Below are 14882 nucleotides of genomic sequence, written 5' to 3'. Positions count from 1 at the left end.
AGGTCCAAAATTCACCTAAATTACTTTCAACAAAACCCAATCCTAAAATAAATTTATCCATCGCCAACGCAAGTCAACACTCGAACGTTGACTCGAGAATTTGGAGTCGTTACAACTATTATGTATTTTTATAAAAAAATATGATTTCTTGAAAATTGTATGTATTTTATAAATTATTTAAACATAAAAAATATATATTTTTGAATATTTTAGAATCTGAATCAAATTGATAAAAATGTATAAACATTGTTAAGTTATTTGTTGAATCTTTTATAATAAAAATTAAATTGGCGCAATATGCAAAAATTAAGAATTAAAATTATCATGATGCAAATAAAAATACCATGTTGACATTGATGCAATGTGCAAAAATTAAGAGCTAAAATTATGATGATGCAAATAAACATTCCATTGATGAGTCAACAATGGAGTGATAAAAATTCAATGTGACAATTTTAAATTTTAATATTGGATGAACAAACTAAAAATATATTAATACTTTCCGACCAAAAATATAATTTATCTTCTTTTTCTTTTTTCTTTTTTTAAAGCTGAATATAATCTAATAGCTAAAATACAAGCACAATAACATTAATACTTAATAACCATTGTGATACTTACCTTATTTCTTAATTATAGGATAGGACTTCGATCCCTACTCATAAAAATAACCTTATTTCTTAATTATAGGATAGGACTTCAAACCCCACTCATAAAAATAAAATACATTTTATAACTAATCATTTACTGTTTAAAAAACACTCATGAAAATACATTTTATAACTAATCATTTACCGTTTAAAAAACACTCATGATAAAAAAAAAATTAAATTAATCGCTATTGGCAGTAGATACCTTGTTGGTTAAGAGAAATTATAGACAACATGATCCTTTTTCTGCCATTCTTGACTATAGTTGTTTATTCCTTACTGTCATGTCTGTCTCTGTAATTGATTCAGCATTAAAAACAAACAAACATAAGTTGATCAAAAACCATTATCTGCATTCATCATCTACTTACTATCTGCTCAATAATAAATCTTACAACAATACTCATTTCACTGACATTTTACTCACTCATGGCATTTTCCTCTTCTTTTTAATGCCAATAACATTATATCCCTTCAAGGCCATGATAATTATTTTCAAAGCTCTCAAGTAACTCATTCATCTCTGCCACATCTATCAATGACATGTCGATTTGTTGATTTCAAGCTTGGCAGCCCAGTCGTCAAGTTGATCGGCAACGCATGCAAAACCAGTTGAACCGTATGAACTGAATTTCTTCACTGCATTTTCTACTCCAAGAAACTCATACACATCATTATCAAATACAGGACTTAGGTTTCTCATGTCCTCTAGACTCAGGTCTTGAAGTTGGCAGTTCTTAGACACACATAGTGCAACTGATCGTCCCACTATATCATGAGAAGTTCTGAAAGGAATCCCCTGCAGAGGTTAAAAAGAAGGGGGGGGGGTCATAGATTTTACTGTTTTCAAGGAGATAAAATCTTAAAGAAAACAGAAAAATTGAGGAATACAAAATATCTTGCCTTTTTAACTAGATAATCAGCAAGTGTTGTGGCATCAAGATAACCTGCAGGCAAAGCCTTCTGTATTCTTTTATAATTGAAGGTAATATTCTGAGCAAACTCTGCCGATACTTCAAGCATGCCTGTGATGGTCTTGACGCTGTCAAACGTGGGTTCCTTATCTTCCTATTTCAACAGGAAAAGAATTAACTCGGAAAGATATAAAGAAAAATACGAGAAGACAGCTCAAAGAGATGCCTTTAGTACCCTTAGAAGGTCAAATTAAACAACATAAAATCATAACATCAACGAATGGTCAAGTGTCCATGAAGCTTCTACCTGCAAATCACGATTATAAGCAAGAGGAAGTCCTTTGCACAATGTGAGAAGGGTAACCAAGTCTCCGATAACTCTACCAGACTTTCCTCGAACAAGTTCCATTGGATCTGGATTTTTCTTTTGAGGCATTATGCTACTTCCAGTGGAAACAGAATCACTTGGTGTGATGAATCCAAACTCCTCCGAAGCCCACAATACCCATTCTTCACCAATCCGAGATAGATGAACCGCAATGATTGAATTAGCAGAAAGAAACTCTAGGACAAAATCTCGATCAGAAACTGCATCAATACTGTTTAAAAATAGCGAAATGCAATTATGTTAACAGAGAAGCCTGATATCAATATCTAATGAAACATTATAATTAAGATGGAGATCTAGGCTCAAATCGACAAAATCCTATGCAAAGGTAATAACCCTCCATGCTACAAGTCATACAATGGTCATGTGTGACATTCCAGAAACTGAAATATGATGGCTTTTTCACACATACCTGTTCCTCATGGGAGCAGTGAATCCCAAAGCTTCAGAAGTCATAAACCTATCAATTGGCAAGCCAGTCCCAGCTAGTGCACATGCACCTAGAGGGCAGAAATTCAACCTAGCTCTACAATCTAGTAAACGGCCAGCATCACGGTCAAGCTACAACCAAAAAGGTTCAGTTAGTGATCCTAGAGGCAAATAATAAAACATATCATCATGAAAAAATTAGAAATCAGAATTAACCATCTGCATTTTTTTTCTCAATTATTATATATAAGAACAATTTTTTTTTTCTTTAAGAAAAAACACAAGGCCTTCTCAGGGATATAACAATTATTAATTTGTTTATAAGTTGATGAGTACACCACATCATGTGGATTCCAATATTCAAAGACTTCAGATATTATGTTGACTTGATCATAACCACTAACCATTTATAATCACAATCGTAGGTTACCCAGGTTCCTTTATTTCCTACTTTTATTTACCTTTAGGGGAGTAAGCCGCCCACCATGGGAGTAAGCCGCCCACCATGAATGTGTTATGCTTTCAAACTTAGTCATTTTTCTATTAGAAATATTAATCAGATAAGCTTCTTTCTAAGTTCTAAAAGTTCAAGAACAAAGTTTTCCAATTAACCAATAAAGCAACCGCTTTATTTTGACATATATAGGAGACACGTGACGGTTTTTTAACCCTGCTTCTGGAGTTGGAAAACTCAGTGCTAGTTCACTACATAATAATCATATATATAACATACATGGATGTTCGGTTTGATCTAGAATAGCTTATGAATGAAATGACTCAAACCTGCTCCACATATGCTAGAAGAAGATGTTGAAGTAAAACAGGTTGTGCCCTCTGTAAATGTGTATAACCAGGAATGATGAGACCCTCATTATTTAGAGCCAACTTCACCAAAGCAACTTGGAGATGTCTAATGCTACTAATAATCCTGTCTATAGCATCACGACACCACAGGCGGAAATCAGTCAAAACTTGATCATTTCGGCTTCGAGCAGTGTGGAGTTTCTTTGCAGGCTCACCAACCAAATCTGTCAGTGCAGCTTCAATGTTCATGTGGACATCTTCCCTGTCAGTCCTCCACACAAATTCACCAGCTTCAATGCGTCTCTCTATTTCATCTAGACCTTTCAGAATACTATCCCTATCACTAAAGCTGATCAAACCCTGCAAGCAAAAATGATAAAAACCCACATGCATTTGAATTAGCTGGAGCAAATTAGCAAAATACCATTATACAAGACAAATGATCAGAAATTGGGTTCTGCAATTCTAAAAAGTACAATATTACCCAAATTCTGACAAGCCATAAACTCATTAAAAACACTCTAAAAACAATAAATGCAAGAGGAGAAAAAAAAAAGGACCTGTTCAGCAAGCATAGAAGCATGGGCTTTACTTCCCATAATATCATGCTTATACAACTGTTTATCAAACGAGATAGACTCAGTAAACTTCTCAACGATATCAGTCACACTATCTTCGAATCTCCCACCCCAAAGCTTTGTCTCCTTTGGTTTTGCTTCTGTTTCAGATGAGTGACTCGTGGTGCACCGCAATGGTTCGAACCTTGACTTGACTCGATGCATCAATGGGGATATGGTTCTTGGGTTAGACACGGATTTGTTGGAGAGGACAGTCGATTGGGAGGAAAAAAATGGTGTTTGCAAAGAAGAAGAATGTAAGGATTCCATTAAAGAAGGGGAAGATAAAAAAGAGAGATTCTAGTGCGCCTTGCTTGCTTTTACCTTTGCCACTTCGTTAGCACTAGCAAGCAAGGAGGGTTTAGGGTGTTTTCTTTTTTGCAACTGTGTCGGGCCTGTCGGGTCGAACTGTAATAGGCCTAGTTTAGGATCGAATATGTCGGGTCTTGCTTTTGGGCTGATGGACTTATTTTTTGGAGATAATGGACTACAACTCAAGCTTTGTGGATGTAATCCTCCAACTTAATATTTTTTAATAAATTGATAATTAAATTTTAAATTTCACAATTAAATTTAAATATAAATATATACTAATTAATTAAAGGTTATTTTAAATATAATTTTAAGATTTTTACATATTTATCTATAAAAATGAGCTCAAACCTATAAAATAAGTCTTTATAAAAAATTCACAAAACATAAATTCTAATAAATTAAAAACTCGTATGAGCTCATACTCTTTTAGATGCGAAGTATAAATAGCTAATATCATTATGAAACATGGAAAAAATAAGACATAACCTTTCCCTCATTAAAACAAAAGAAGATTTTACATAAATCAAAGTCATTCACTCGGAAAAAAGGTGTTCATGAACTTTATGACTAAGAATACCACTCCATCTAAAAAATATGGATTGACCTCAAGTATAACCTCTTATTCTCTAACTTGTTTACCTTATATTAAACTCTTTTCTTCAGTGCACTGATTTAAGCATCAAAAAGCATTTTGAAGCATCAGCTCTAGTCTATCCCGGATAATAATGCTAAAACTCAGGCCTAGTCTAGCCTGGTTGTATTAATTTTTTTTATATTTTATATATATTTTTAAAAAATATAATACATCAAAACACTAAAACATTAAAATAAATGTATCCCAACAAATTAAAAATAAATTCAATAAATATTTATAATTAAATAACACTAACATAGGTACAACTTAACAAGCAAATGCCTCTAAAAAAGTAGAAAAATTAATAATAAAATAAAATTTATACAATATCCAAACAATGACAACAAAATAGTAGCAATATAATAGTGAAATGGCAACAAAACAGTGAAAAAACAGCAAGAAAACAATATTTCTTTTATTTTTGCAAATTTAGCTTAAGCTGGGCCCAAGCTATAACAACCTGTTTTTTAGTGGTGTCGGAAACAGTGGTTTCGAGGCCACCAAATTTGACGAGTATGTATTTAATATTTACGAGTCAAATGTGATTTTAAAAAGGTTTTTGATTTGATAATTTATGTTATATAAGTGATTTATTAAGTTCAAGTGGTAAGACCCTAAGATCAAGTGGCTTTCAAAAATGAGGTATCAGGACCTCATTTCTATAAACTGAGCCATAAATATTTTATAAATATTTTCAGAGTGTATTTAAGGTGGTATTAAAGTTCAGTTGAAAAATTTTAATGTTTCGATAGTTAATTAATTAAAAAGGACTAAATCGTAAAGGATGCAAAAGTTAATCACTATAATTTTGAAATGCAAAAAGGATCAAAATGGTAATTAACCCATGGTCAAAGATTCCAAGCGGTGGTGACCTGATTAAATCATCTAGCTTTTGGATTATTGACTCTTTTATTCCTAATTAGTTTAGGATTAAATTGTAAATAAGTTTATTTAGTTAGAATTTAATTTAATTGAAGGACCAATTGTGCAATTAAACCTTCCTTAGATGGTAATTATGTCATATATTTATGTGATGGACAGTTATGGATGTGTGTTAGTGATATTATAAGTGTATTTTAAAGGTTAATGTTGTAAATTTGTAATTATGTTAATGAAAAATAAAAGATCATAGAATTTAAAAAGCTATCATCTTCTTTACTTATGCAAGAGAACCGAAAACACCATTTTTAAAGGAGAAACAAGTTTGGCCAACTAGGTTTCTTCCATTTAAGAGGTAAATCTTGCTTGTTTTTAATAATTTTGATGTTTTTGAGATCGTTGCAACTAGGTCCAGTTAGCCCGTACCTTCAATTTTGAACCTGTTAAAGATTTTGAATGTTGTCATTGATGAACCTTGTGATTTTAGATGTTAAATGATGAATTTGAGATATTAGTTGTTATTTAAAAGTATTTTATTAAGTGCTTTTTGATTAATTTATTGATTAGGGACTAAATTGTTAAAATAATAAAAATATAAGGATTTATTGTAAAATTGTTGCATAAATGGGCTGCATTGGATGCCAAAAGTATTAGGCTAGGCTAAAGTTTGGGTAAAAATGGTTAATTTGCATGTTTTGGGCTCAGGGACTAAATTGAATAAATACATTTTTTTACTATCTAAATTAATAGATTTAATAAAATTATTAATTTAGATCAAGATCGGGTGGGAAATCGAGGAGAATGAAAAATTACCAAAATGCTTCTGTACTTTGACATTTCTGCAATTTAACCAAGTAAGTTCGTGTGAACTGTACTATGTATAATGTTGATTAAATTGAATGTTATTATATGATTTTATTGAAAATGAATCAATATATATATATATTAATTATACAATTTATTGAGTAAATAAACAATGAAAATTCAATGACGTATGATGACTATCTAGCCCGGTTTGAACCTTAAGAATATATAGGATACAATTGACATGTCATTAGGGTTGTCGTGTTTCGGGTGCTGATCCTGAACATCCTACAGGTGGCTGAGTTTCCGGCATGTGTTACGGTTACTTGACAGCTTGTCTACATCGCGTAGCTATGTTTAGGGGTGAGTAAAATCCAATTCGATCCAAAAATTCGATAAAAAATTTAAATTTTAAATTAAATAGTTTGAGTTATTTGAGTTATTTGAGTTAATCAAGTTATTCGGATCAGCTCGAATAAAAAATTAAGTTTTTTGGTTTAACTCGAATATGAATTATACAATTCGAGTTATTCGAAAATCCGAATAAGAAAAGGCAAAACTACATTATTTTGATAAATGTTTACTTTTTTTTAAAGTTAAAAGTCAAAATCCTTAAGTTAAAAGGCAAAACTACATCGTTTTGATAAATGTTTACCTATTAAGTTAAAAGAAAAAATCATTATATTGTTTTCATTATATTGTTTATGTAGTTCAATAATCTTGTACTTCGTCTACTAGTTAAATAATCAGTCCATGTAAATGCAACATTGAGTATAAATAATAGGATTCGTTAACTCGACTCGACTTGATTCGAAATTTTTTGACTTGATTTGGAAAAAAATTCAAATTAAGTTCGGTTGCTAAAATAGGATTCGTCAACTCGACTAACTCAAAATTTTTTGACTTGATTCGACTCGACTCGATCAAATACTCACCCATAGTTACGTTTCAATCGAAAACTTGTGTGAGTAGACTCATTTATGGCTCGAGTGAGAGCATGTATGTAAAGGAAAAGGAAAGAAATGGTTTTGACCATATATTAGCACACAATGTGTGAGATTCCCATGTATCTAATATTATTCTAAGTGGTTCAACGAGCATACAAAGGGAAGGAACGATAAGTGTTTTGATTGGCAATGTTATGAAAGTATGGAAAAGTAAGAAAATGTCATGAACTAAGGCATATGCATATATGAACTTCTTTGATATGTTGATATATGGAAATTATGAAAGTTGAGATAGGTGACAATTTCTAATGGTTCATGTCGAGATCAATGGCTATATATGTTATTTTTGCCTATGACTTATACCATGTATGCTAACATGTTTGGTGTGGATGCTTAGGCTTATGCCAAGCTTGTGGATATGATTGATGTTTATGATTATGCTTGTACTATACATATGAAACAGGTAAGAAAAGGAAATGATACAGTAAGTACGTAATTGGGATGTATTATGATGTTATAAAAAGGTTTAATGAGATAAATGATGTATTCATATGATAGTAGATTGCTTATGCTGTGAATGAATCTATCGATGTTATGAATAAACACACTAAATTGAGAATTAATAATGTTGTTGAGGCTTATGATAAGCATTGGAACTAAAAGGAAAGTAAGTAAATTGAGAGGTGTATAATTTTATAGAAGGGTTGATGGTTATACATTACGTCCCATAAAATCTTTTCATGTTATGAATTATAAATATATGTGACATAAATGAATTTACTCACTTACGAGTTGGTAATTATGGTTTGGTAAATCTTGAGGCATTGATATATGTTTTGATTTAACCTATAATGTTCATTATTGAAATGTAATATTATGCTTATGGTTTTTACAAGCTTACTAAGCATTCATTGCTTCTATGGTTTTCTTTCTCTTACTTTTCAAATTATTGGAAGCTCGATCAGGTTGGAAGCTAGTCGGGGATCCATCACACTATCCATCAATTTTATTGGTAGATTTTAAATGCTTTGGTTTGGTCATGGTTATAATGGCATGTATAGGTGGACTATGTCTAATGTTTAATTGATAAATTTGGTATATATATGTCATTTTGGTTGATGCTTATGGCATGAAATGTTGCCTTGGATTGGAGGTACTTAAGGTACTATTGATAGCTTGTTGGTTGTGGTTAATATGGTCAAATTGGTGTATGATTTGAAATGACCAAAATTGGTATGGTTGTTGTGTATCAATTATGTTATGTTTTGGCATGAAAACAAGTTAAGTGATAATTGGTTAAATAAGCACATGTATAGGTGTCTTTGTTTGATACAATCAACCATTATGTTTAGCTTGTAAATATGCTATTTCAAGTGATGAATTAGTTGTTATGTTTTCATGTATATATAATATTTTAATGGTTGTTAGTTTGGTATCTAAGTACTTAAACGATGGTAGTTGAAATAATGATCATAAAGGTATGCTATGAAATTTTGGTTTGGTATGGAATGAGATAATGCATTGAATTGTTAAATGGCTTGTTTTGGTAGCTTTGGTTGTGGTTGGCATATGGCCAAGTTGCTAAGGTATTGATTGAGTTGTGTGAATGGTCATATTAGTGGTTATGAGTATGAAAATGGTATGTGAACATTATGGTAAATGTAGTATATAAGTTGTTCAATTGTTTGATTGATTTATGGCTAAATTTAGCAAATGCTTAGTCAAATTTGATTATTGTGTTTGAGGTGACTTTAAGGCATATCAGTTGTATGACTAAGTACTATGATGTTCTAGCATGTTTATACATGTTTTAGGTGTATCTTAAATGCAAGAAAATAGGTGTATTTGGTTGGTGTAAGTAACTAGGCTTTGGATGAGAAAAATGGCTTGGAAATGAACTATTTTTCGTCCACATGGCCTAAAACACAGGGGTATGTCTCAGCCATATGTGACACACGGCCACGCAACACAGCTATGTGTTCCTTGTAGGTTTTTATAGGTTGCATTTTGAGAGTTACATAGCCTGGCACATGGGTGTGTGGCTTGAACCAAGTTAAAAAGTTACATAGACACAGACACAGGCTGGGACACGGCCGTGTGTCCCTACATTGAATGTCTACACGGCCTGAGACACAGGCGTGTGTCTTAGCTGTGTGAGTCACACGACCGTGTGACCCCTATAGTTTGAAAATTTGCATCTTTTTTTTTGAAAAATTCTATATGTTTCCGATTTAGTCTCGATTCATTTTTGAGGTGATTTTTGGGCCTCGAGGGCTTGTATAAGGGACTATATGTTTAAGTTTACATAAATTTTCTATGATTTATGTTATGATTTGAATATGTTGAATATTTGTTCATTATGATATGTAAACATTTGGTAATGCTCCTAGCCCTAATCTGGTGATGGTTACGGGTTAGAGGTGTTACACGGACAAAAAAGGCCTTACCCGAGGCTCGACCCATTTTCTAAACGACCCTTTTTTTTGCCCAAGCCCATTTTTCGTGCCTATATTTTTCCTAAACTCTCCCACTTTTCAGGCGAGCCCTCTTCAATGATATTCGCACACGAAGAAATAGTGGCTCATTGATTATCTAATCTTTAACTAATATTAAGCGACTTTATATGGTCAAATCGCAATGCAAAAAGATAACTTATATTAGTAGATAATCTAAATACATCCTTAATTTAAACGAAATTGAGCAAATCGATTGAAAGAATAATATTATTTCTATCAAGTCTAATTGGGGAGATACCTTATCTTGGGTATTAGAGCGAATAACTCCTAAAAGATAGAGATATATATGTGAATATGTAACCTCCTAAAAGTTCTTGATGTTTTGTATGAAATTGTTCCGATAATTTTATCCATATATCTGATGAGAAAAAATTATTTTTTAATATATTTAATTAATTTTATGTTTAGAAGGTCATTAGAATGCATATTGAGACCTTTTTAGAGCTTTAATGTAATATCTTGATTTTTGCCTAGTCGGAATAGTGGTTTCGTGACCACAAAATCCGAGATAGAAATAATTATTTTGTGATTATTTTTAGGTCTATGACATGATTGCATGATTGTGTGAAAATTTCGTGAAGAAATTTTATGCATAAAGTGCTTAAATTGAAATTAGGGACTAAATCGAATAATTTGTAAAACTTGCATTCTAGAAGTTTCTAGTATGAAATTGTTTTGAAATATTAATTAGGAGGTCTTAAATAGAATTTTACCAATTTCTAAGTCTATGGACAAAAATTGGACATGGATGGAATTTTTGGAAAGTTTAGTAGTAAGGGCATTTTGGTCATTTAGGGGTAAAATGAATTAAAATACAAAATTAAAAGCCAATTTTGCTCATCTTCAACCCCATGGCCGAATATAGCAAGGAGAAACCATGGCTAGGGTTTTTCAAGCTTCCAAGCTCGATTGTAAGTCCGTTCTAGCCTCGTTTTTAATGATTTTTTATGTTTTTGGAGTCCTGGTAGCTCGATTTAGCTTATGCTAGCAATAATTTAATCTAGGGTTTATATTTGGAAAAATACCCATAGGTGAAATTTGTGTATTTTGGTGTTTTATGATAGAATATGAGGTTTTAAATTATGTTAGACAACTTGTGCTACTCGGTTTTAAGCGAAAACTAGCAAAAGGGCTTAATCGGTAAAAATACCTAATAGTGATAAGTACATGTTAGAGTGAGAATTTGATGTTGCCATAGAAGGGAAAAATGATCAGCATGTCATAAAACATAAGAAAATAGGCTGAAGTTTAATTTACGAGCTTTGGGGCAAAAGTGTAAATATGCAAAAGTTTAGGGGCAAAACTGTAATTTTTCCAAAATATGATTTTGGGTCAATTTGAATAATGTGAGTCTTAATTAGACTATATTTTAAATGATAGAGCAAGGAAAATTAAAATTCGGGCTAAAATGGGGAAAATACCAAGTTGTGGACGAAATGGTAAAAGTAGCCATTTTCGCATACGAGGTAAGTTCATATGTAAATGTTGGTAACATAGTTATTATTTTAAATGTTTTAATGTTATTTAAATGATATGATTGTTATTATGAAATATTATACTGTGATAATTGTTTGTTAATATGTCAAATTATGTGATATACTTGGAAAATGTGAAATACTACCGAGTATCGGTAACGGCATTCCGTAGAAGATGGTTGAGACACATGATTGGGAAAAAGGTCCCGTTGAACCTTAGGAATGGATTAGGATACAAGTGACATGTCACTAGGATATTTGGGCATCCGAACTCGTTGAGTTGAGTCCGAGTTCGCTTATGGATGCGAATGTCCGAACTTGTTGAGTTGAGTCCGAGTTCGAGAGATGTAACTAGGCATCCGAGCTCGTTGAGTTGAGTCCGAGTTCACTTATGGATGCGAACGTCCGAGCTCGTTGAGTTGAATCTGAGTTCACTTATGGGCGGGTTACATGGTAGCTTGGCTACATATGTGGCACTTATGTGCAAACTTTCCATGTATCCGAATTATATTCCGATGTTTTCAACGGGTAAAATTCTACTCAAATGGAGGAATACTCGAGATGAAAGGAGGAATACTCTAGATGAAAGGGACGTATTGGTAAGTGTTGTGAAATGAATACTTTGAATAGGTATGTACTTAACCCTCGGGTTGAAAACTCGATATAACAACAGTATGGTAAGATGATAAATGAAAATGTGATATGAATGTCTCGGCGATGATTATGCAAATGATGTTTTATGTTTGCGTATATAGTTGTGTTACTTGCTATTTGCATGTGAGCTTACTAAGCATTTATGCTTACTCCCTCCTTTTCATTCCTTGTAGTGTTGACAAGCCAGCTCGGAAATCAGGAATGGTTGGAGGCACACTCACACTATCCGTATACCATCTTGGCATAATGGCTTGTATATTTTGAGTATGGCATGTATAGCATTATAATCATTTTGTATATATGGTCTTATGATATGATCATATTTGGTGTTATGTATGCTAAATTGCTAGCTAATCCATGGAAACCATGAAATAGGTAAAATTCACCATAAAATAGATTCATACAGCAACAGTGATGTGAGTTTGAAAAATCATTAAAAATAGTAAAGATACAACTAGATGATGAATAAAATATGGAATTGAAGAATTATGAGTCAATTTTCATATGGATGGAACAAAACAGGTATATGAGTTATATTTTATGAGATGTTTAAATGTTTTTGAAACAGGTCCAGAGCGATTTCTGGATCCCCTGTTCTGATTTTGGAAATTCACCATAAATTGTTCAAAGATAATTATAAGTAATAATTTATATGTACAGATTTCTTATTGAGTCTGTTTTATTAGAAACAAACAGCATAGTCATTGAAACTCTGTACAGGGAGATATCTGACTCGTAATACACAGAGGTCAGAGCAGTCGAACCCTGAAACAGGGGAGACTTTAACTAATAACATGTACTAATTTGCTTGACCAAAAATTTTAGAAAAAAATTAGTAAATATATATATATGAGTATAGTTGCAGGGAAAATTTACGGAATTGGATTTCGAGTTTCTTAAGTCGAGATATGAATTTTTAAGCGACTATGATGCAGATTGTTAGCTTGACTGAAAATTTTAAAAATAAATTGTTTGAGCTGTTTAAGTAATGAATTAAGTCTGTTAACACCTCGTGTTCGACTCCGGTGACGGTCTCGGGTACGGGGCGTTACATTTGGTGGTATCAGAGCAGGTTTAGTTGGTTCTCGGACTAACCTAGCATGTGTAAAAGTTTAGCTATACATGCCACTGATCTGTGATAGTGTGATGTCTTCCGACGCGTATGAGTACCGTCTTATTTAGACAGGGTACTCTCCAACCGAGCTGCGCCAACCATGTTCAATGTTATGTGAAGGTATTTGAGTAAAATTATGATTATGATAAGTCTCGGTTCAGAAAAGTATGAATAAAAGTTTATGATGCATATGTGATAAATATCCATATTTGCTTAATGCTTATATGATGTAGTGTATATGGCTTACTTGATAAGATGAACGGAATAAATAGAAAGTAGTAGAGGTATGAATAAAAGTCATAATATTATGATACGAATGAAAATGTCCTTGTCTTGATTTGGACGTCGAATGTTGATGAATGCTAATGATATATAATTTTTATAAGATAAAGGATTATAATAAAATGAACTTATCTATGTTAAATTGTTGGACTAAATTATATGATTGTAATGATATGTACATGATGATGCACGAAATGAAAGTTGTGATTGTGATGCAAATATCTATGTTTGTTTGGCCTTATATGATGTCATGAGCATGAATTAATTTAATTAAATGAATGGATAATTAAAGCTATCTAGAAAACATAGAATGTATGCATAAGTATATTGTCTAAATGGGACAATAGGAAAATTGGTGTAAGCCAACATGAATGTTGCATTGCCTGAATGAATGACATGATTTTGATGATGTTGCTATGATGATGGAAGTTGTGTCATATGTGTATGTATAAGAAAGTCGAGTCAGAGGTCCTACAACCCCTCCCCCTTACCGAAGTGGTACTTATAATGGAATTTCATGAGATTTGTATTGAATAAGTTTCCGGTTGAGAACCCAAAGAGTTTAGTGATAGAATAATTATAAGTATGATCAGAGGTTGAAAATGAGCTGATAAGTAAAGTCAGAGTCAGTAAAGTATCGGATTGATATAAAGATTATTGGAATTATGCACTGTCCCAGTTAGAGAAGGAAATTCTCTTTGGTAAATCGAATTACTCAGGTGCAAGGTCGAGAAAAGTGTAAATCAAAATTTATTCATAACTGACCTTCTTTAGTGAATGGTTTAATATGAAATTTGTGATGGCAGAACTAGTTGGGGAAATGATATTTGAAATGTGAACTATCTGAGTGTGACAGTTATGACTGGACAGATTTAGCAATCTCTTTTGAGATGTTCTATGTGTTTACCCGTTGTCAGAAATATTTCTATGGCTATTGATCTTCTGAAGAAATTCTTGTTATATGGGAATGTCTTCTAATTCTGGTGTTGGATGAAAGCATTGGTAGTCTGACTAGTTTATAATTTATATTGCTCTATTTCATCGGGTATTCTATTTCATTTCGTCTGATAAGAATTGATGAGAGAATACGTAAGATATTATGTTTCTGTTTCTTCTACTTGATGCTTCATCTGATATATATGTATGGGAAGATATATTGTTCTTGTTATATTTGATTCCAGTGGGATTAAATGATGATTTCTTTTGGACTTTCTTTCTTTGAAGAATTATCGGGGTATTTTGTATTTTCTCTATGAGTTTGGTTTTCGATTCTCCGGCATAGTATCGTATCTTGGATTTCTTTATTCGGTTTTCTTGTTATCTTTGTTCAATAATTTGTCAATTAAGACTCATGTCAAAGTGCGTTCTTCAGCTCGTGATAATCATGTCAAATATGACTATACTTCTAATTTGATCTTGGTAATGTGGTGATTTTAGTATTGGGATTTTTTTCTAATTTC

At 32.3% G+C, this 14882-nt stretch overlaps 1 protein-coding gene across 1 annotated transcript; it reads right to left on the bottom strand.

Annotated features, from left to right (window-relative positions):
* Positions 1-982: 982 nt before the first annotated feature.
* Positions 983-4170, bottom strand: LOC107917934 (argininosuccinate lyase, chloroplastic). The gene is made up of 6 exons (XM_016847356.2): positions 3746-4170; positions 3165-3545; positions 2365-2513; positions 1872-2163; positions 1554-1718; positions 983-1449 (listed from the first exon to the last, which is right to left on the bottom strand). Exons 1-6 carry the CDS (start codon positions 4070-4072, stop codon positions 1186-1188), a joined length of 1578 nt encoding a protein of 525 aa, XP_016702845.1. The 5' UTR covers positions 4073-4170; the 3' UTR covers positions 983-1185.
* Between the last annotated feature and the right edge of the window lie 10712 nt (positions 4171-14882).

The sequence above is a fragment of the Gossypium hirsutum genome, chromosome A01 (assembly GCF_007990345.1).
Source record: "Gossypium hirsutum isolate 1008001.06 chromosome A01, Gossypium_hirsutum_v2.1, whole genome shotgun sequence".
NCBI lineage: Eukaryota > Viridiplantae > Streptophyta > Magnoliopsida > Malvales > Malvaceae > Gossypium > Gossypium hirsutum.
This window is presented reverse-complemented; position numbering and strand designations above follow the sequence as displayed.

Excerpts from the sequence above, each read along its gene's own strand:
- LOC107917934 (XM_016847356.2), bottom strand. The coding sequence starts at position 4,072 with ATGGAATCCTTACATTCTTCTTCTTTGCAAACACCATTTTTTTCCTCC. Across the intron at positions 2,164-2,364 it reads ACTGCTCCCATGAGGAACAG|TATTGATGCAGTTTCTGATC; the intron begins GTATGTGTGAAA and ends ATTTTTAAACAG. Across the intron at positions 1,450-1,553 it reads CTGATTATCTAGTTAAAAAG|GGGATTCCTTTCAGAACTTC; the intron begins GCAAGATATTTT and ends TAACCTCTGCAG.